At 42.7% G+C, this 21,500-nt stretch overlaps 1 protein-coding gene across 1 annotated transcript in view; it reads left to right on the top strand.

Moving 5' to 3' along the window:
* BBS9 (Bardet-Biedl syndrome 9) overlaps positions 1-21,500 on the top strand; it is a 258,515-nt gene that overhangs the window by 46,739 nt on the left and 190,276 nt on the right. Inside the window, exons 12-16 of the mRNA XM_056857693.1 lie at positions 3,114-3,167; positions 5,880-5,979; positions 8,126-8,230; positions 11,847-11,987; positions 14,363-14,458. Coding sequence (XP_056713671.1) covers positions 3,114-3,167; positions 5,880-5,979; positions 8,126-8,230; positions 11,847-11,987; positions 14,363-14,458 — 496 coding nt within the window. The remainder of the gene's footprint in view (positions 1-3,113; positions 3,168-5,879; positions 5,980-8,125; positions 8,231-11,846; positions 11,988-14,362; positions 14,459-21,500) is intronic.

Below are 21,500 nucleotides of genomic sequence, written 5' to 3'. Positions count from 1 at the left end.
GGCCATCTCTCTTCTCTAAATGCTGTAATCTTATGTGTAATTACTAGGGAGAAAATCCCATTTAACTCAGTGAAACAGACTTCTTAATAGGCATGCTTAGGAGGGTGTTTCTTATTCTGTAATGTGTGTGTTTTGCAATGGTTAGTTTTAAATGGATCTGAAAGTCATTTAAAATATCCCAATGTATCTAATAGACAGTATGGCCCCATCTGCGGATAGTGCAACTGCAGACAACTGTTCTCCCAATGCAAGCGGGCGTGCAAGGAGGAAGAGGGTGGGGGAGGAGGACAGGAAGCTGCTGGCTTGAATACATCAGCCACTGAGCGTGCAAAACGGGAGATAGACAGGGGAAGAGGTATGAAAGGCATTGCTGCGCCACCACCCTCCAACCACCAAGGCCGTAATGCTGGAAGTGGGCAGTGATGGAGATGCCAGATGGTCTCCCCACCCCCTCAGTCACTCAGATGGTGGCAGGCGGGGGAAGAGCAGAAGCCCCCACTGCCCCCTTCTGCTGTCTCTGTGGCAGAGTTGTGAGTTGGCGAGGGAGTTGGAGCCTCTGCTTGTCCCACATGAGGCGGACAAATGACCTGCCGTAGGAGACAAGCGGCTCTTCACCCGCAAATTTTGCGGGTCCCCACTTGTTACAGGTTATATTTTCAGGTACTCTAGAGAGAAGAGACCTGTGGCGCAGAGTGGTAAGCTGCAGTACTGCGGTCAAAAGCTCTGTTCACGAGTTCGATCCCGACGGAAGTTGGTTTCAGGTAGCCGGCTCAAGGTTGACTCAGCCTTCCATCTTTCCAAGGTCGGTAACATGAGTACCCAGCTTGCTGGGGGTAAAGTGTAGATGACTGGGAAGGGAATGGCAAACCACCCCGTCAACATAGTCTGTCTAGTAAACGTTGGGATGTGACATCACCCAGTGCTTGCGTAGGGGACTATCTTTACCTTTTACTCTAGGGTGAAGTGTATTGAGATAAAGCAATATGAGGGAGAATTCAGGGGAACACTCCATGTAATGATTGCTGTGTGATAAGCCAATGATCACAGATTAATTTAACATATGAAAATATGAGGAAGCAAGTATATAAACCAGAATAATTTATTATGGTCAAAGACCAGCAATTACAAGCAAGTAAATCTATTATCTCTATCTAACTATATTGTAATTATTTAAAATGGAAACTCATACTCCAGGTAATGGGAATTTCTTGGTTTTCTCCAATAATGAGTGAATGGAAGCTGCCCCTTGACCCAGCTGATTGAATAGAAGCACACTCTCTCCCTACAGTATTTATAGCAAAAGCATAAAAATAAATTACCATATAAAGTTATGCTTAGAATGTTTTTAAAGTGGAATTGCTCATACTAGTGAAGAAAAAAAACCCCCCAAAATGCAGCATTTGTGTTGAATTACCAGTCATAAAGATTTGTATGACACTTAGTATTGTATCATTAAATATTTCCTCCATGGCTGGACTCAATTAATTATGCAAGAATATCCTAACACTTCTTCAGAGTATATTTATATGATCCTAGGCAAACACTGCCAATATCCGCTTAATGTGGTTAGAACCAACATATAGCTCCTTTGCATGTTTTGCTCTAATTCTGTTAATATTTGGCCAACTAAAACTAGAGTGCATAGTTTAGCTCTGCCTTGGTGTTGCTGCAATATGTGATGATAATTCCTTAGTGGAAGGTTTGGGTCCTGAGAGAATTTAGTCATTTTTGTCAGTGAAATCTTAACTCTTCCTGATACAGTGCTGTGTGTTTTGCACAACTATGGGAGAGCGAGTAGGATCTTATTTTGCTTATGACTGCACTTCATTGATATTGTTGGCAGGGTTCTCAGCTGATGAATGATGACAGCCCAAACCACAGTCAAAAGAAGTTGGCTGCCTGTAGTAAACTTATACTTCCACACCACCCAACACAAGTTTATTTGCTACCATCTGCTGTCTGCCCCAGAAGCTCAGCCCAGCTTCCTGTTCCTACCAAGAACTGTCAGTCAAGTGTTGATTCACCACAGCTTTATCCCAGTTGTCAATTCAGACCATGCCAAATCATAGTTCAGACCCCAAATATACATCAGACTTGTTTTCTGTCCTCTCAGTAGTCTTAAGCTCGTACATATCTATCCACAGGGTATGGCAAGCGTAGGAGGCACAGTAGTGGACATAACTATGGTTTACCAGTTCACAAACTATGCCAAACTGCAGTTATGCTTCTTTAAGCATACTTTGGTGTCAGAAATGAGCCATTGATTCTGACATAATGGCAAACTCTGGTTTTGCATGAATATCCATGGATCTCTTCCCTTCTCTCTTCAGTTAGATAAATGTGTCTAAGTTAACTGCAAACCATAGCTGGCCATTACATCAATTACAGCAGCAAACCCTAGTTTATTCTCATAGAAATCCTGACTTACAGAGAAAGCGTAAACCATAATTTTCCTGTTCAGATGTAACAGTAAACTACAGCTTTCCACAAAACCAGGAATCTCTAAATAGTTGGTTGCAGGTGAGTGGAGGAAGAAGTTCTCAAGCCCAGGAATCCTCCTGTTCATGTAGTGGGAAATCATGGTTGGCTGTTAATAATGTGTGAATCAGGATTTTCTGCATTCTTTCCTTTTCTTTCTCTTAGTCTAAAAGTTGTTATTGAAAGTTGTGGACCAATTGTATACTTTTTGCAGGGCTAATTCTCTTGGTTATAACAAATCTGTCCCAATAGGTTTTCATAATACCATTGTAAAAAAGATCTAAATTGCCTAGAATAGCATCTATACTTTGGAATAAAGTGAGCTGTTTAATGCCGTTTCATTATTGCATTTTGTGTATACAATATTAACTCTCATATTGAAACTCTGAAAGATAAACTTATATAAAGCAAATTTTGAATGTGTTTCCTGGAGTTTTGAAAATACATACAACATTGTTGCCATGAGCTTTGTTATAGGTTTTATTTTTAAAATGTATATTCATTTTTGTAGGGATGTTAACTACATGTGGAACTACCAGTAAAGAATTTCTGATGAAGGAAGAGAACACTTTTGCATTGTATTTACTCCTGTAAAATACTGAGTTTGCTGTTTCCATTTGTTTGCTTTTTCACAGAAAGCCGTTGATAGTGAAGTAAAAGCAGAGGTGGTTCCTTCAGTGACAGTAAAGGTATTGTGACTTGTTCAGACTATGAGGCTCAAAGTATTAGATTCAAAAGGTACCAGCAGTTTTGACATAATTGTCTCATCCATTTGACAAATTATGCGAGTACAAGTTAGTTAAAAAATAATATGACACGTTTTCTTAGACGTTGGGTGGTGGGGGAGAGTGCTTTCCTAAAGAATTTACTGACACAGTTAAGATTTAAGTGATCCAGCAATTGGCACTGTACAAAAAACAAGGAACCCCGTGGCGCAGAGTGTTAAGCTGCAGTATTGGAGTCAAAAGCTCTGTTTACGACCTGAGTTCGATCCCGACGGAAGTCGGTTTCAGGTAGCTGGCTCAAGATTGACTCAGCCTTCCATCCTTCCAAGGTCGGTTAAATGAGTACCCAGCTTGCTGGGGGTAAAGGGAAGATGACTGGGGAAGGCACTGGCAAACTACCCTGCAAACAAAGTCTGCCTTGGAAACGTCGGGATGTGATGTCACCCCATGGGTCAGGAATGACAGAGAGAGAGACCTTGGAATGGTACCACATGAGAGGAAGGGCTCTTGCCTCCCACCCCCATCAGTTTTCTCATGTGGAAAGCATCCAGGGTGGTTGGGGAAATTTCATCAATTTTGCTGCTCCCCGTGCACAAATACAGCATATCAGCGAAACAACTATCCCGCCAGCACAGTTTTTGTGTGAAAAAACTGCTGTGTGTGAGGGGGGCAGGAGCCCCATTTGAGCTTTAATTTTTTTGAAGCAGTTCCCCACAGCTGCTGTGTGGCAGCAGGGAACACAAGTGCAAACAAGTGAAAGAACGTATCGTGTAGTTTGGCTCTTATTCCTTCTTTAATCTACACCAGACTTTGCTGCTGCTTCTGAATCAACGGACTATGGATTGTGCTTATTTATTTATTTATTGGATTTTTATGCTGCCTTTTCCTGGCCAGGCCGGGCTCAGAGCAGCTTAACAACAAGTTCAAACTGGTCACGATGCAATTTAAAGCTATGCATAAATTAAAAATCCAAGGCGCCCTAATCTATACATGGTAGCATAAAAGCCATAGTGGGAAACAACAGAGGGAAAAGTCAAGGAATGACCATATCCCAAAAAGATAAATAATCAGATATTCCCAACAGTAGAAGGAGGGGAGGGAGGGGCTTGCCCTGGAAGCCAATATTGAGAATCACAGATTGAAGCTGGTTTGGAGAACAAGCACAAAATATAATTTGCTGGTTTTGATAGTTGTAACAGTAACCTGTGGCTTGCTCTAAACAGAGCGTTAATAATTGGATTCGAGTACAGAAGACAAGAAAGGAAGGATGAGAGTATACATAAGAGCCCTACTGGATCACACCAGTGGTCTGTCTAGTTCAGCACCCGAATCACATAGTGATCAACCAGTTGCCCTGGAGGGCAACGAACAGGGCATAAGGGCCAAGGCCTTGCTCTGATGTTCAGAAATTAACAATGTTAATTACCACTTTAACAATGTGTTCAATAGAATAAGGTGCATAAAAGGAGCATAGGAATAAATAACAATTGAAAAGCAATTCAAATATAACTCTCCCAAATATTCAGTGGGTAGACTTCCAAACAGAGCGGCTTAAAAGGCCTCATGGCAGTGCGGTAGCAGCTGCAAAATTGTATTTTGGAATGAGAAAAAGCTTGTGATTCACTGCTCTGCACTTTATTGGTAAACATGGTGTTTTAAAAGGGATCTTTATGTGTATCTGAAAAACAGTCGAAAAGGAATTGCCAGCACACAGTCATACTCTTGGCCTTGTCCCCCTCTCCATTAAATTTCATGAGCTCACTCCTGAGTTAAGAATAACAAATGCTCCAGGTGAACCCTTTGCCTTTAATTAATTATGCTTGAAAAAGCAATGACTTCGTCATAATAAGCTGAATCACATTTTTTAAGTTGTAAGTGACATATCTCAGCTTTGGAGCTCCACAACAAGAATTGTTATAGTGTCATATGGTTTAGATTCTAAAGTGTAAGTCTGAGTCACTGGCCACCAAGATCAAGTTAATTCGTGCCATCGTATTCCCTACTACTATGTATGGGTGGGACAGCTGGACAATGAAGAAAGCTGATAGGAAGAAAGTAGATTCCTGTGAAATGTGGTGTTGGAGGAGAGTGTTAACGGATACCATGGACTGCCAAAAAAAGCAAATCAGTGGGTTCTAGATCAAATCAAGCCTGAACTGACCTTAGAAGCTAAAATGACTAAGCTGAGGCTATTGTACTTTGGTTACATTATGAGAAGACAAGAGTCACTGGAAAAGACAATCATGCTAGGAAAAGTTGAAGACAGCAGGAAAAGAGGAAGACCCAACAAGAGATGGATTGACTCTATAAAGGAAGCCACGTCCCTCAGTTTTCAAGACCTGAGCAAGGCTGTTAAAGAGAGAACGTTTTGGAGGACATTGATTCATAGGGTCGCCATGAGTCGGACGTGACTTGACAGCACTTAACACTCACACACACATATGGTTTAAGGGTGCCCTTGAAAATTTTAAGAGATATTGTGGGTTTTAAATTGTAAATTGATGTGATTCTAATTCTGCTGGAATTGCTGTGAGCTGCCTTGAGCCTGACTTGGTCGGGAAAGGGCGGCATAAAAGTTGAATGTATAAATAAATAAATTTTGCGTTTTGAGTTGCGTTGTGTTGACATTCCTTTGGAGCTGTTTTCTAAGGACCTTCTAAATGTTGCCTCCAACAGATCAAACTGGAGAGCAGACGGACACCACTGAAAACAAAATTAACAGTATGTGTGCAGCCTCCTTTAGCAGTGACCCGTGACAAGTTCATCTTGGAATTAGGTATGTTCTTGTTTTGAATTACGATCCTTTGTTTTTTAAATATGCTGTCTAACAAACTATGGGTGCTATCTACAATAGAATTAAGATTAGTAATGCAGTACTATTTCTAAATCATTATCAACCCTATATGCTCCCAACTGAGTTGTGCTGACATTTCATACAACATGGCAGACGTGGTAGTGAAAATAATGAGAAATAAATAAGGTTAAAAACAAATGTGTGTTTTAAATAAAAGGCCAAAGTGGTGAGCCTACACAGGCATCAATATTGTAATTCAAATACCTTAAAATGTAAGATTAAATTAAAGGTGGCCGTTGTGATTTTTAATGAAATTTCTCAATGAAACCTGAAAGTAAATAGATCAAGAAAAGAAATGTGTGATTAGCAACCTACACCATAGTGGATTTGGCCTTGATTCCCCACACTGCACAGAGCCAAATACTTTGAAACTGGGGACTTTCAAAAGAAATGTGTAATATGGCATTGAAGACTAAAAAGTGTTAAAGAATTTCTGCTGGCCTGCCTACAGCTTCCGAAAACTAGGGAAAGTATGCAGATGAGATTGTGGAGCTCTCTAGCAGAAGCTTGCAATCCATTAAATACCAACAATTTGTTTGCAAGTAAGTTTTCCATTTTTATGTAGAGATTTCACATAAGTGAGTGGAAGTGATGAGCCAGGGGCCCCCTTTGGAGCAGTGGCACCCTCTAGCATCTTACGCCCTCTAATGGGACAATCTAGGGTTGCCAACCTCCAGGTAGTAGCTGGAGATTTCCCAGCCAATAGAGATCAGTTCACCTGGAGAAAATGGCCTCTTTGGCAATTGGACTGTATGGCATTGAAGTCCTTCCCCTCCTCAAACCCCGCTCTCCTCAGGCTCCGCCCGCAAAATCTCCAGGTGTTTCCCAACTCAGAGCTGGCAACCCTAGGCAGCCTCAGCGTGGGCAGAGCTACCAAAAGAAGTGTTCAAAGCACCCCGTAGGTCATTCTTCCTCTGCTCCTGGCTAATGCCTATTAGTTCTCAGAGGCTGCTTAGTCTCTCACCCCTTTTTAAAGCAGAATATTGAGAGCCATGCAGGATCTGAGCCCACCCCTGGCCCCTGATCAGGAAGTGGCTTCATCTGGGAGTGTCAAGTGGGGAGGAAACCCAGCCCTTGTTACTGAGGAAGCCTTGCCCCCTTCAGGCAACGAGGCCAGGCCTTCTGCTGGGCATCTGTGCCACTGGGGAAATCGGGATGGGCCAAGCGTACCAGCTGGCCCCTGTGCTTCCCCTGGAGGAAAATGTCTGTTGGGCCTGGCCAGTGTGGCTGCACAGCAGCTGCCGCTAACTCAGGTCTGGGCCCTTAATTTGGGGTGGAGCTTTGTTGCCCTGTCACTTGGCTGGGAGGGCAATGTGGTGCTTCTGGGGGAGGCTGGAGGGGGTGCTCCGAACAGTAGATTTGGAGTACCTGTTGCAGTAGTGTCAGTGTAGAATATTTTTAGGGCCACAGTTGTAAGCAGTTACTTGGCAAGTTACACAACGGCAGAGAACATTCAGAAGTTGCCTCAAGGTATACCACTGAGATTACCCTCTTGCTTGTGGTTTCAGTTGTCTTATTTATTTTTGGGTGGCATCGTGCTGTTTTACCTTAGACCTGTTGCCTGTAGAACCAGAAATGGGAATTCTGTGTAGCAAAATATGGAAAGCAAGTCTCATGTTCACCTGATGCTGCAAAGGAAATGTGGAAAATTTCACAGCAATTCTCAGTTCTATATGTTGGGTTAGGCAGTGGCGGTGTTCATTATGCTTTCAAAAATACAGATACTGATGTCTGCAGTTTATTGGCTTTAAGAGGCTTAAGTCTCATATACTGGGACAGGCAGAGCTTCTTCTTTTAAGTAGTCCGTGGGACTGATTCCCAGTTTTGTGAGAATCAAGGTGTTCATTTCTGGTTGATTACATGTGAACAATTTACATTGTTACCTATAAAATTTAAGAAACCATTGCATTTCCTGTTGTGTGTTTGGATGGATGGGGAGGTGTATACCTTTGACATTGTTTTCTTGACAACAAACTTTGACAATGTTTCCTTGGTATAATGCTTACAGAAGCATTTCCCAATATCTTTTTTCCACTTGACCTTTTCATTTTTATCCTTTTATTTACAGAGACAGCTAAATCTAAAACGGTTGTACTTTCTGCCTTTTTAAAGGGGAACTGCCCACCAGCAGATCTGGAAGGTAGTGCCTTTGCTTCATATAGCACACCGACAGGTAAATAGTGTGAACAAGTGAATTGGTGCCTGGGAGCTATTTTCTCTTTTAAAGAGGTTACGTTCTTGGTTGTACTTGCTGACTTTTAGTTTTAAGATACTTTCTTCTTTAATACAATTTGTCTAAGTGTGTTTGCAGAAGCATCTGATTTCGCTGCCTCATACAATTCCTTTTCTTTTGACAATGCTGAAGAAAATAAATTAGAAATTAATTATTTTTACCACTTTTACACTTGTTTTTGTTGCTGGTCATGCTGTCAAGACGTGCGATTATCAGTGTTGTGATCCTGTCCTGCACAAAAGTAGACTGAGATAACTATAGCTGTTTCTGTTCAAAAGTTTTTTTCTCCGGCTTGGCTTCCAAACTGGAGTCCTTTGGGGAGAGCTTTCACATGACGTCCTGTAATTGTCCTGCTTCCAGGTTTTCTCTGTCCTAAATAGGTCTTTCCCAAACCTGCTTTACTCCAAGCTTTTTGGAAAGCGCCCAGTCCAAACGTGTTGGCATGCTTTCTGGAATGAACGGTGCACATTTTCCTATTTAACAAAGGTTCTGCCCCACATCAGCAACCTTTTCCAGCATTACTTTTCTTGCCAAGCCACTGCAAATTCTTTTTTTTAAAAAAACTTGTTAACTGCTACAGTGCTATGATAAATGGCAATAGTTCATTTATTTTAAATTTTAGTAGAACTGCTACAGCACATGTATAACGAAAAGGACAAGGGGGTAGCAAGTTATCATGCAAACCGTGATAGCAATGCGCCTGAGAACCAACACAGTTACTGTGGAACATGTATAGAAGGGAAAAGTTGGGAAAAGATGGAGGAAAGTATGCAGAAACCTCTGCCAGCGGTGCACATGCCTCTGAATTTGCATCCACAATGCAAAAAATCCTCACTGTGGAAGCAGCTTATGGAGTTCTGAATATTCCCTCATCACATTTTCTCTTTGGTCTGTTCAGTAGCATTTAGTACATTTTGTGAACAAACCATCAGAAAAAAGTCTGATCAGAAAATTACTTGCTGATCTTGCCTCCTTCATCCAGATTTACACTATACTTTGACAGGTGTGATTTTCTCTCTCAACATATTATGCTGCAAAGCTAAGGGGCCCAAGGTTTACCTTAGACCTGTTTGCAGGCCCGTGGAGGGGGCAGGGAGGGAGACGGTGCTTCGGCGCAGCTGGTCAACGCCTGGGGAGGCTTCTGTGCAGGCACGGATGTTCCAGCCTCCCTGGTTTCCCTGACCTCCTTCTTGCACCCAGGTCGACCTGGGGGTGTGGTCCTGGCTGGCAGACTTCACTGAGAGGGGTTTCCCCTCCTGTGTGTCTGGCCCAGATACTAGTTTCTGCCCTGTTCCCAGGCCTCAGTCAGCTCACGTATTTTCCCCACCTCGCCCTCCCTATGTACATTGCATTTGGGTTTGTTGTGTCTAGATTTTTACTTGCGTTTTTTGAATTGTCAGTTTATTAGTTCTCCTGACACAACTGTGGTGGGCAGTATCAGCATGGGGCCGGATCTATTTGGGGGGGGGGAGGCAACGTGTGTGCCCGTTTACCTCATCTTAGGAATCCCCTTAAGGGATTTTGGATGAGGGCTTACAGGGGACATGTCCAGCTGGGGGGCTGTCAAGGTGCCCTCACTTCCAAGTGGAGGGGAGGCCACACAGTGGCTGGTGCCCATGTGGAATTCTTCAACCTGCTTTCCCATGGTATCTCTCCCCACCCAGCAGGTGGGCTGGAGCGGGGTGGGATACCTCAGCCGACAGGTGGGTTCACCGATCTTGGGATTCATTGCTCCATACTGTGCCAAGGCTTTTTCAGCTGCTGTGCCAATAAAGCTGTGGCCAGTTTCATTCCGGAAGGTTGTCCTTGTCATTAAATCTGTCTATGGTGGGGTAGGGGGTGCTTCGCCGTCTCTCCCCCCCCCCCTTTAGCACTAGGGCCGCAATCAGTTTCTTCCACTGATAGTCATGCATGAATGCTGTGAAAACTGTTTTACTTTTATTTGGAAATACTTTATCAGACTCAAAATCAAGACACCAACTTGGTGCAAAAGCGAAACCCCTCGATTAAGTATACGAGTAGGTTTGGTTGTATGAAATAGTAAATGGAGTTGAAGTGCTTTCAGAATTGAACATGCTGCCCAGTAGCCCAGTTAGCTATTTGTAAACTGACCTATAATCAGAACAATTAATATTTTGAGGTGGGAAAAACTGAAATTCTAGTCTAGTTAATAAGCTATGGATAAACTGTCCCTTTGACTGTTGTTTCTCCCGCAATCACTCCTCTTCTGCATCTACCTTTGTTGGTTTTTCATATGATTTCCTTTTTCTGATCTGTTTTCATAGATAGAAATGTAACCTACTTCTTACTGTAAAAACCTAGGCATCTCACATAATTAATGATTTAGTCTTTATTTACTTTCCGTTATCTGTTTCTTTCCCCCCTTTTCCATGTCGCTTTCACTGATTGTACGGTAGATCTCTGCCCAAAAGGTGAGTGAAGGTAATTCATTGAACCAAAATAAAAATCATACAGAGTATTTGTTTGGGATTAAGCAAGTATAGAAATGAACTGGTGGCGCTCCCTGTACAAGTGATTGTAAAGCTGCTTGGAGTACGTAGGGTGACAGAATACTATGTATGATTATTATTGCAGTTATGGATAATTTTGAGGTATTATGTGTGCATTGAGAAGTGGTATATAATAGATACTTATTTTCATTTGTTTTATGAACTATGTAGCCATTGGATTATTCATAAACTATGCAGTCCAGGTTAGGCTGTATGTTTGGATTTTCAATTTAGAAGTGATGACTTGAAATTCTCTCCCTGTGGATTCTTGATTGAGTCAGGTCCTGACGTCCTTGGCAAGAGCCATCTTGGAGAGCATGCTCACTCCCTTTCTAAGTCTCACCCTCAGGACCAGTCAGGTGCAACTAGGAGAAGTGATTCTGGGTTTCCCTCATCTCCATTCCTAGAGGGGAAGATGGTTTACCTTGACTTCATCATGTGGATAAAAACTTCACTAGATCACAGGCAGGCGAAGATTGGCAGAGAGGAATCTTCCCACTGTCTGGGTTCTTCCCTCACATGGGTGGTGGAAGAGATGAAGCTCTCCTGTTACAGGGAGGTCTCAGAAAAGGTAGAGTCATAAGCAAGGACCTGTCTTCTGCCAAAACCCAGCACTGGGCCCTAACAAGCCCTCTACTGCCATAGCAGGGATCAGGCTTTTAGGCATCCCACCCACCCAAGTCATGGCAGCCTGTTCATCCCTGACTGCATAACAGACGCAGGATGCTAGAAGACAAAGCTATCATCCATCTACCACTTTAAAAGACAGGGTCTTGTGACTTTATAAGAGTTATAACTCTCTGCCTTACTCAGCATCTCAGGAAATGAATCCTTACGTAGTCATTCTCTCATCAAGGGAGTCTCTCGTTTTTTGAGGAAAACTCAATCACATATTTGCATCTGTACAAGAATAAAGGTCCTGTATCACTCTGGCTTCTTACTTTAATGAGCTTCCCACAATGAACACTGTCTGCCTAAACCACAGTGTGTTTTAATGTCAACAGGGGTGTGCGCTCATAAATTATACGTGTATGGTTTTTTTTCAGGTATACCAAGAGTTGCCCAGTGCAAATTTCGATTCCCCTTGAAATTAGTTTGCTCTTCAGCTCAGCCTTCAAAAACTGCAAACCAGAAGTTAACCATTGACACCAACAAACCTCCAGTTAACCTTATTAACCTTTTCCCAGGTAGGACTTCAGATAATGGTAATTTGCATTTTGTGTTAGGAATGGAAGATTTATGAAAAAAATGACTAAATGAAAGATAATATTTGGTTGACTGGACTCTTTGTTTATAAGATATGTAGTTCTTTATCCTTCACTTAGGTAGTGTTATCTACATGCCAATCATGGTTACTTTATTTCTACTGGAACATGTTGAAACAGTTTCCAGACTTGTACAGTCTTTGTGCAAGTGTGGGACCTGAATCATCTGTAGATGAGCAGTGGGGGAAATGAGCTGTGGCAAAATTTGAACCCAAGTTTATGAATGGCAAAAAATGTTTTAAGTGATAGGAGGTAATTGCCATGTGTCTGGCTGTCATTGGTTTGAATGAATAAATCTAAGTTCTAAGCAATCTTACCTGAAGAAAACCTCAGGAATTCTAAACTAGAAGGCTATACTATCATAGCAATTGAGGCAGAGGAGGTGAGCTGGGAAGGAGGACCTAGTGGCTTAAAAAGCTTTAAAATGGCTGCTGTGGGGGCCACACAGCGGACCAGCTCATAATAGGTAAGCATACCATGTAGTGAGTGACCTGCTCAGCCTTGCAACAAACTAGTAAGAGTTGGCATGTGCATGAGATCCAAATCTGGCTAGTAGGTAAAAGTCCTACTAGTAGGTAGAAGTAGGTAGGTAGTAGGTAGAAGTGACAGCACCATGGGAAGGGTGAGGAATGTAGGCCTCTTTAAAGGAATGTGTAATTAAACCTCTAGCTATTTAAAAAGGGAGTAGTATATTCTGCTGATGGTATGTCAGTCCCATTGTATCATATAGAATATTACTGATTTATTTATTTTTTACAATTTTGTTTTTTTACTTTTGGGAAATTGTTGGATGAAAAACTGACGCATAGGTCATAAGCACACTGGGAAAATAGCTGGAATCAACAATATTCATTCCCAATTGTGTTTAATCAGGCTGTACAAGTCTGCTTGTTTATGCAAGGGTAACTTAAATGCATCCGTGTTACCTTTATTTTTCGCTGATTATAATGTTCCGTGATTGAAACAAACAAAAATCCCCTGTGGGTTGGATCCTAAGTTGTCATTTGCTCATGGAAGATTCCCACAGGTTCCCCTCTTCCACTGCAGACCTGTATGTTGCAACCCACAGTGTTGCCAATTGTCTGTTCCCCTTAAGGAGCTGCATTTCAGGGAGCACAGTGGGAAGAAAAAGGTGAAGAAGGTCTGTTCCATGCTGAGCAGTGCTCATAGTGCTTATGACCCAATCTCATGCATGAGCAGAAGGCCTACTCCTTCCCATGCAAGGCTGCCATCTCTTTCTGCACCCCACTTTAGCACTCCTGTTGCATTGCACATAGTTCTAGGACAACTTTTGTGGAAAGGGGCTGCAGCCTGGGGAGACTCAACAGCCTGTATCCAATGATCAGTGCATGGAACAAGGAATTTAACAGTATTCCTCTTTATATTTGCACCCCCTTTCAGCCTTCAAAAATATCATCTCTGAGGTTGCCGCATAGATCAGGCGGCTAGAGTGAGGAGGCACAAGGGGTGCAATTGCTCCTCCTCCCTCTTCTGAAAGCACAACACCCCATCATCCCATTGTCTCTCCTCACTCCAGCAGCATGACCCATGTGGCAATTTCTTTACATGATTCCTGCAACCCTCTGAACGATCATTCCAGAGATCAGAAAGGGCCATAGGAATGGAAAGAAATATGGGGAAATTCCATGAGCATGGATGGTTGGATACAGGCCAAGGTTTATGGTATCAACAAAGAACTTGCAGGTGAGGGGAGGTCCCCTCTCCTGCTGTTCACTGTTTTGCTTCTTCCTCCTCCCCTTGCCGCCATCCCCTCCTGTTCTTCTCTGGCTGTCATTTCTACCTTTTTGTTTCCTCTCTTCTCCTGCTCACTGTGTCCCTTGCCTCCCTGGTGATGAAGAGGCTGGACTTGGATTTTAAAAAAATAAATAAAAATAACCCAAATGATAACTGAGTCTCACAAGATCCCCCCTTAAATTTGCCATTTGGTTTTTTTTAAATCCCCTTCATCATTTTACTTTAGATTTTTCTGCACACTTGGGTTTCCTCCAAAATCTGTGTAAAACAAGCAAACAAAACACAAACCCATCATCCTTATCAGTACATAGCCCTGTTGGGCGGAGTTCTAAAAATCTACACTAGGGGTTCTGCTCAGAATTAGATACAAAGATTAAATGTGTATGTTCAAGTCTAATAATTAATGGTACAAAGAACAATCTGGGAAAGAAATAATCTTAAAACAGTCACTGAAGTCTGCTGTTGATCTTGAACATTCTCTTTATCTAGCATTTATATTTATGAAGTGGAATAAATTGTGTGTTTTGTTGATTTTCTTAAAGACTTTGCTGATAAGGCTGATGAAGATCAACTGAATGCTGTAGGATTTCAATTACTAGCTGGCTCCAAAATCACAGTACTGGCTTCAAAATCATCACGTGAGTACAAGGTATAGATTAGGGTTTCTCATGGTGGCCTTTACTGTGACACCACTAAACTACATGTACCATTCAATTACCATATTTTTCGCTCCATAAGACGCACTTTTTTCCTCCTCAAAAGTGAGGGGAAATATCTGTGCGTCTTATGGAGCGAATGTGTGTGAATCCGGCCCAGGGAGAAGGGCAAAGCTGCCTAGGCAGCGCAGAGCAGTTTAAACCCCCACCGCCCCCCTTCCCGGGACTCCCGGGAAGGGGGGCGGTGGGTCTTGCGCAGAGCAGTTTAACCTCCTCCCCGTGCTTCCCAGTCCCGAGGCTCAGCTGTTGGGCGGGGACCTGCCCAACAGCTGAGCCTTGGACCGGGAAGCGCGGGGGGAGGGGGAGGTTAAACTGCTCTGCGCTGCCTAGGCAGGCAGCGCAGAGCAGTTTAAATACCCCCCCCCCCGCCCGGCTTCCAGGGAGTCCCTGGAAGCCAGGCGGGGGGGTCTTGAAAGTTCTCCATGCTGCCATCCCAGGCAGCGCAGAGCAGTTTAAATACCCCCCCCCCCCGGCCTGGCTTCCAGGGACTCCCTGGAAGCCAGGTGGGGGGGGTCTTGAAAGTGCTCTGTGCTGCCTGGGATGGCAGCGCGGAGGAGTTTAAAGACCCCCCTGCCGGGCTTCCAGGGAGTCCCTAGAAGCCGGGCGGGGGGGGGGTCTTGCAAGTGCTCTGTGCTGCCTGGGATGGCAGCGTGGAGAACTTTCAAGACCCCCCGCCTGGCTTCCAGGGACTCTGCTTTAAAGCCTCCTCTAAAAACTAGGTGCGTCTTATGGTCAGGTGCGTCTTATGGAGCGAAAAATACGGTAATAGGGAGGTTTGCTGATGTTGAATTAGTGTGTCCTAAGTGAGCAGTGGGCTGCTGTTTTACTGCCTCCCTGTAATAATATTTTAGATTGAAAAGGCCTATGGCTGTGTACAATAAACCTACCTACCTACACTGCCTCTCCTTCCAGCAACACTAATATAATATAGACTGCTTGCATCCCCTCAAGGTAAATCAAAGGTTCTCTGGAGGAGGTAGGTCGTTAGTCCAGCCTGTAAGGCCCTCCAGGATGTGGTCACTTTCTGCTCCTAGGAGAGGGCATTCCATGAGCTGCGGGCGGGGGGGCAGAAAAAGGCAGCAGCCAACCAAGCTTCCATTAAGGCTGGATCCCTAAGAAAAGGCTTCTTGTGCAGATCTCAGGTTCGCAGGTTGGTTAGGTAGAAATAATCTTTTAGGTACTTTAGGGCCTTAAAGGTCAGAAACAGCACATTGTATTTGGCCTGGAAACAAATTGGAAGTGTAGATGGGATAAAACTGACTTAGTGTGATTGCAGTGACACATCCCAAATAAGACCCTGGCTGTTGGACTTTGTACCAGTATGAGCTGGTTTTAGATAATGCTTTGGCATATTCCCTGGTATTTTGAATTTTCCGTCTTCGACCAGGAAACCTCTGTGAGCAAAACACCATCTGTTTCTGGAAGCCCTGTTGGTTTCAAAATTGATTTGCCATGTTTCTTGGGAGTTTCTTCTTGAGAAACACAGTCCTCTAGCCATTTAAACGTCTTGAAGAAGTTGCATGGTTTTCTCCAACCTTGTCTTTAAGACTTATATTAAATGTTGGTTGTGTCTGTTGATATCTCTCCCTTTGCCCAACTAGCACAAGGTGCCATACGTTGTTTTTCAATTCTCTGTTTTATCCCTATAGCAATCCTGAGAGGTAGGTCAGGCTGAAAGAGAGGTACTGGTCCATGGTCATCCAGTGATCTTCATGACTGAGTAGGAATTTAAATCTGGTCTCCAGTATGAAATACTAGCTTTGTCGAGCGGCAATACTTGATATTTTAGTTAATTTTAAAAACATACATAGCTTTTGCCAGTGTTTGTTATACACTGCCTGTAAAGTAAGGGGTCCTGATTGGCAAAGGAATATCTGCTCAAGGGCCTTGTACTGATTGTCTAGCTTGTAGGGATGCCTAGATTTGATGGTATGTGAGCTTTCCTCTATTAGAACTGATGTCATGAGTACTTAATCTGTAAGAGGTCTTAATATCTTTCAACATAAATCCTCTGATGGGAAACATCTGGACAAGCAGTTATGTAGGGATTCTCACGGTATCAATTAATGTACTTTTACAGGCTCCGTTTCTGTTTGTGTTTGGTTGTGTGCACATTTCTTGAGTGTTGTGTGATTTTAATATTTAAGTTGACAGTAAAAAAAAAAAAGTTAAAGTGAAGTGGAACATTCCATAACAAACATCTGAGAAGTCTTAAAAAATTTTATACATAGTTTTACATCTGGGCTAAAATTAGATTGGTTATTTGGATTCTTACAGTTCAGTCCTAAACACAATTGCACTCTTCTGCTGTGCAGAGGAAGGCACTGGCAAACCACCTCTGTTAGTCTCCTGCCATGAAAACCCCAAAAGGGGTCGCCATAAGTCGGCTGCGACTTGAAGGCACTTTACACACACACACAAGTCCACTGAAGCCAACGGGCTCAGAAGGACACAACTCTGTTTAGGATTGCCCTGTTATTTTACCAAATTAGTAACTTAAAATGATGATCATGTGTGAACAAGATGTCAGCTGGAGGAAATCAGTGTCTGGACATTCATTGAAGGACAAGAAGCTTTAAATTATCCTAGCAGAGGCTTTGGCTAGCTGGTGTGTATAATAACCTTTTTGCTTGGGGCGTTTAATCTTCCCATCTCATTGTGATCTTCCCTCCCACCAATCATTTTCTTCTTGGTTTTGTTTATTCAAAAATCTGGTGTAGTGCTTGTAGTCTCAATATAAGCTTTCCCACGCTACTGCTTGAAATTTGCTCTAGCGTTTGCTGCAGTGTGGCTTGGATACTGATAATTTCATAACATTCCTGAATTATTTAGCTACCTGCTCACGCTACTTTGCTGTTTTGCAAGCTGTGACTCAGTAAGGATTACACAGTAAATGTTGACGCTAGAGAAATAATTTATGCTTTTACACTGCTGGCTTCCGTTTTTTCTGCTTGAATTGCTTCCTCCTGAAACAAATCATGCAAGAGTCAGTTTTTACGGCCTTCCATAGCTTATGCAGTTATAGATAATAAGAATATACCAAATAGAAATATACAAAACATACAGGCAGGTGTACTGGTTAATTGGGGGGGGGGAATTAATCAGCAGTATTTCTTCTTTAAGAGCAAATAAAATCACAAAACAACTGACTGAGAAGAATGGTGGAGAGCCTCATGTATGAAAATATTTAATGTACATATATTAACAGATGCAGTGTAAATCTCATAATAATCATGTATACCAAAGTGCACTTGAAGTTATAGATCAACATTATCAAGTGTGGCATTTAGGCAGTAACGAGCTTAATGATGTTGTGGTAGAACTGCTTTATATATTTGTTTTCTACATTGTATATTCTAATGGAGCAAAATAACTCCCCAAAGAGGATCCTCAGGGCACACAACAATTTTAGAACATTTCTATAGATTGGGAGGGTACGTTTAGTCCATTTTTCAGACCTGTACAAGAGTCTGAACCTTGCTATCCTAGATCCAGGGTTTATTGACCAATTTAAAAAGAAATGACCATTCATCTACTTTAGTGCTCATTACTGAAGAATGAAAGGTGTGGCTGCTTGTTGTGAGTACAGTTCTAGTTTGTGCTCCAGGTATCTTCTCATATAGCTCCCATTAGATTATTTTCAACTTTAGATGATTCTCAAATTTAGTTTTGGTTCTACAGTTTATATTGAAAAGTAGTATTCTGTTAAGCCCAATGTTATGTAGAGGTTCCTTGATAAAAATCTGTAAGTGATTTTTCAAAATTTTACACTTGGCCCTTCTAAGAGCCATTATTTTAGAATTTTAGAATGTAACAATGTCAGCAAGAATTACTGTAGTATTTAATAACTATTTTCAGTAGAATGGTGCAACTAATAGATCAGTATTGAATACAATGTTCACTTGTAAACTGTAGGTGTTCTTCCAGAATACATTGTCTTTTTATTATCATGGTAAAATACATAAATGAATCATTATGTTCATTTAATACTAAACTTGTAAAGCCTATAAAAATTAATCAGTTCTTGTAGGTTATCCAGGCTGTGTGACCGTGGTCTTGGTATTTTCTTTCCTGACGTTTCGCCAGCAGCTGTGGCAGGCATCTTCAGAGGAGTAACACTGAAGGACAATGTCTCTCAGTAAAAATTTCTTGCTGGTCAATACAACATTAGAAAGAATTTGAAACCAGCTTAGTACTGAAGCTAAGTACTAACCTAGGTATTAGCATCAGGCCAATATCGAAACTGTGGGTTAATTTTTAGATAAATGGTACTCTGCTGTTCTGTTCAAAATATCCGGTCATTATGCTGGAAATATATCTGAAAATAAGGTTGAATGTTATCATTAACAGATGGCTCTCTGATTTTAAAAGGACATGTTTTAAAATAAAACCTGCCTATTTTCCTTGTACACTGTAAATAGAATTTGTCATAGTCCCATCAATGAAATGCATTTTCTGGGAATTCTGCCAGTAGAAATGTTATACAGTCTTGGATTACTAATCTTATGAAATTGTTTAGTAAGTAATGGTCTAAACCCAGTACTTTTTAAAACTTGGCCAAACTTCTAAAATGTACAACATTACGTTTTTAAAAAGAAATCTTTGTGTTTTATATTCCCACCCTCCTCCTTACTTTTCCTCACAGCTTTGATTTCAAATGTATTGAATGAATATATAGTATTTTCATAAATCCCTTTCAAGAAATTATCATTGTTCCTTACTTAGCCCTATCAGTGGCCCATTTCCATTAGCGTGAGATATGCAAGCAGTCTGCAAAAAACAACCTTTTTTCCTAGGACAAATCTTATTATTTGACCTGTGGGAAGAAGAGCTCATATGGGGAAAGAGCAGGTTTCTGTGTATTCTTAGACTAATATTAGAAGTAAGCACCAACCACTTTAAGGCTTTTGTGTAACATATTCACGAGCTCCTTTTCAAAGACAATAGTGCAAAATGTCATCCATTAGAACAGTTGGAGAGGATAGATATGCTGCTTATTCTATTAAATCCAGTGCATGCATAAAAGTTCCTGATCTTTAACTGTAGTTAAGAGATTGGAAATATCACTAGGCTCATATACTGTTTCCCCTTCCTTTCTCCTCTTTCCTCTTCTGTACTGAATTCCCCACTTTTGTTACCCTTTCAAAACTAATCTTGGTTAAAGTCTGCACTGAGCTTTGTTAGCCATGGTTATCCTTAATGTAGAGTTTGAAACCCATGTGAAGAAATAACCTTTGACAATGTGCAGATGTTCTCTTTTTGCCACTGATAAATCCCACATGGATGGAATCTATTAATTTTGGGGAGGGGTGTTGGGGGAGAGAGAGAATTGGTTGCCTGTCAGTGTGACATACAAGCATGCTTGAGTCTTCACACTTGTCATTTTAGAATTTCTCTGCCAAACTGCCCTTCCTACAGACCCTTAGTTAAAAAACAAGCTGCAAAGTTAGTGTTGTTGGCTTGCTTCCTCTTAGAAACTACGACCAGGCTTGTCCTCAAGGGAAGGAGTTCATTTCATTAACCTTTATTGGCATACCAAAAGACAGAGATTAAAAAAACAACAATGCAAGGGAAGGAGTTGTATTGCCCCAGCCCACCCTCAAGAACCAGCATGGTGTAGTGGTTAAGACCAGTGGACTCTGAGAACCTTTCTCCCTAACTCTTTTAAAAACCTTTGGTTACGGATAGGCAGTTATTCATCCCCTTATCTACCGTATTTTTCGCTCCATAGCACACACCTGACCATAACAGTCCCCCCCCCCAGCTGGCCGTCGGGGCGGGGAAAGCCGGCTTGCGCTGGAACGACTCGAGCCGGCTCTGTGCGCCCCGCCCTGCTATTCCAGCGCACCCAGCCGGTTCTGTGCGTCCCGCCCGCCTCCCAGCTGTGCGTCCCGAGGCGCACAGAGCCGGCTGGGCACGCTGGAACGACACAAGCCAGCTCTGTGCGCCCCGCCCACCTCCCAGCTGGGAGGCGGGCGGGGAAAGCCAGCTCGCTGTTCCAGCACACCCAGCCGGCTCTGAGTGCCCCGCCCGCCTCCCAGCTGGAAGGCGGGCGGGGAAAGCCGGCTCGTGTCGTTCCAGCGTGCCCAGCCGGCTCTGTGCGTCCCGGGGCGCACAGAGCCAGCTGGGCACGCTGGAACGACGCAAGCCCAGCTGGGAGGCGTGCGGGGCGCACAGAGCCGGCTGGGTGCGCTGGAACGGGGCGCACAGAGCCGGCTCGCATCGTTCCAGCGCGCCCAGCTGGCTCTGTGTGCACATTCGCTCCATAACACGCACAGACATTTCCCCTCACTTTTGAGGAGGAAAAAAGTGCGTGTTATGGAGCGAAAAATACAGTAACCTCAATTACTTCTCCTACATTAAGGTGGGCCTTTTCTAGGACCAGATTTGATGCCCTTCCATCAGCTGTATTTTTGGGAAGGTTTCTTCATTGCCCAAGAGAGACACTCAAATGTTCTTGTTCTATGGATATGGTGGAGATGCTAGCACAAATATCGTTCCATTGTGAACATTGTGATGATGCCAGAAATCGTTTAATTACTCCACTGCTATCTTGGTTTGTGCATTCTTACCCCTCCGAGGCCTCTTTGGTAGAATATCTACTGGAAGATAGGGTGACTTTTATCTCACACTCTGTACCAAAATTTTGCTTTTATGTCTGTTGGAAACGGAAAGCATTAATGATGAACAAAGATCTTACGGATAAATCTTCAGACTAGTAAGCACGGATGAGATGTGGTAAGTGGGAGCTGTATAGTCTTATCATAGGATGTATATTTTATATTTTATGCTGGCCTTTGGCTGTAATAAAGATGATTTGATCTGATCTGGAGAACCGGGTTTGATTCCCCACTCCTCCACATGAGCAGCAGATGCTAATCTAGTGAACCGGGTTGGTTTCCCGACTCCTACACATGAAGCCAGCTGGGTGACCTTGGGCTAGTCACAGCTGTCTTAGAGCTCT

Source organism: Euleptes europaea, chromosome 11 (assembly GCF_029931775.1).
Source record: "Euleptes europaea isolate rEulEur1 chromosome 11, rEulEur1.hap1, whole genome shotgun sequence".
NCBI classification, from domain to species: Eukaryota; Metazoa; Chordata; class Lepidosauria; order Squamata; family Sphaerodactylidae; genus Euleptes; species Euleptes europaea.
The sequence above is the reverse complement of the archived record's forward strand: the minus strand, read 5'-3'. Positions and strand labels throughout refer to the sequence as shown.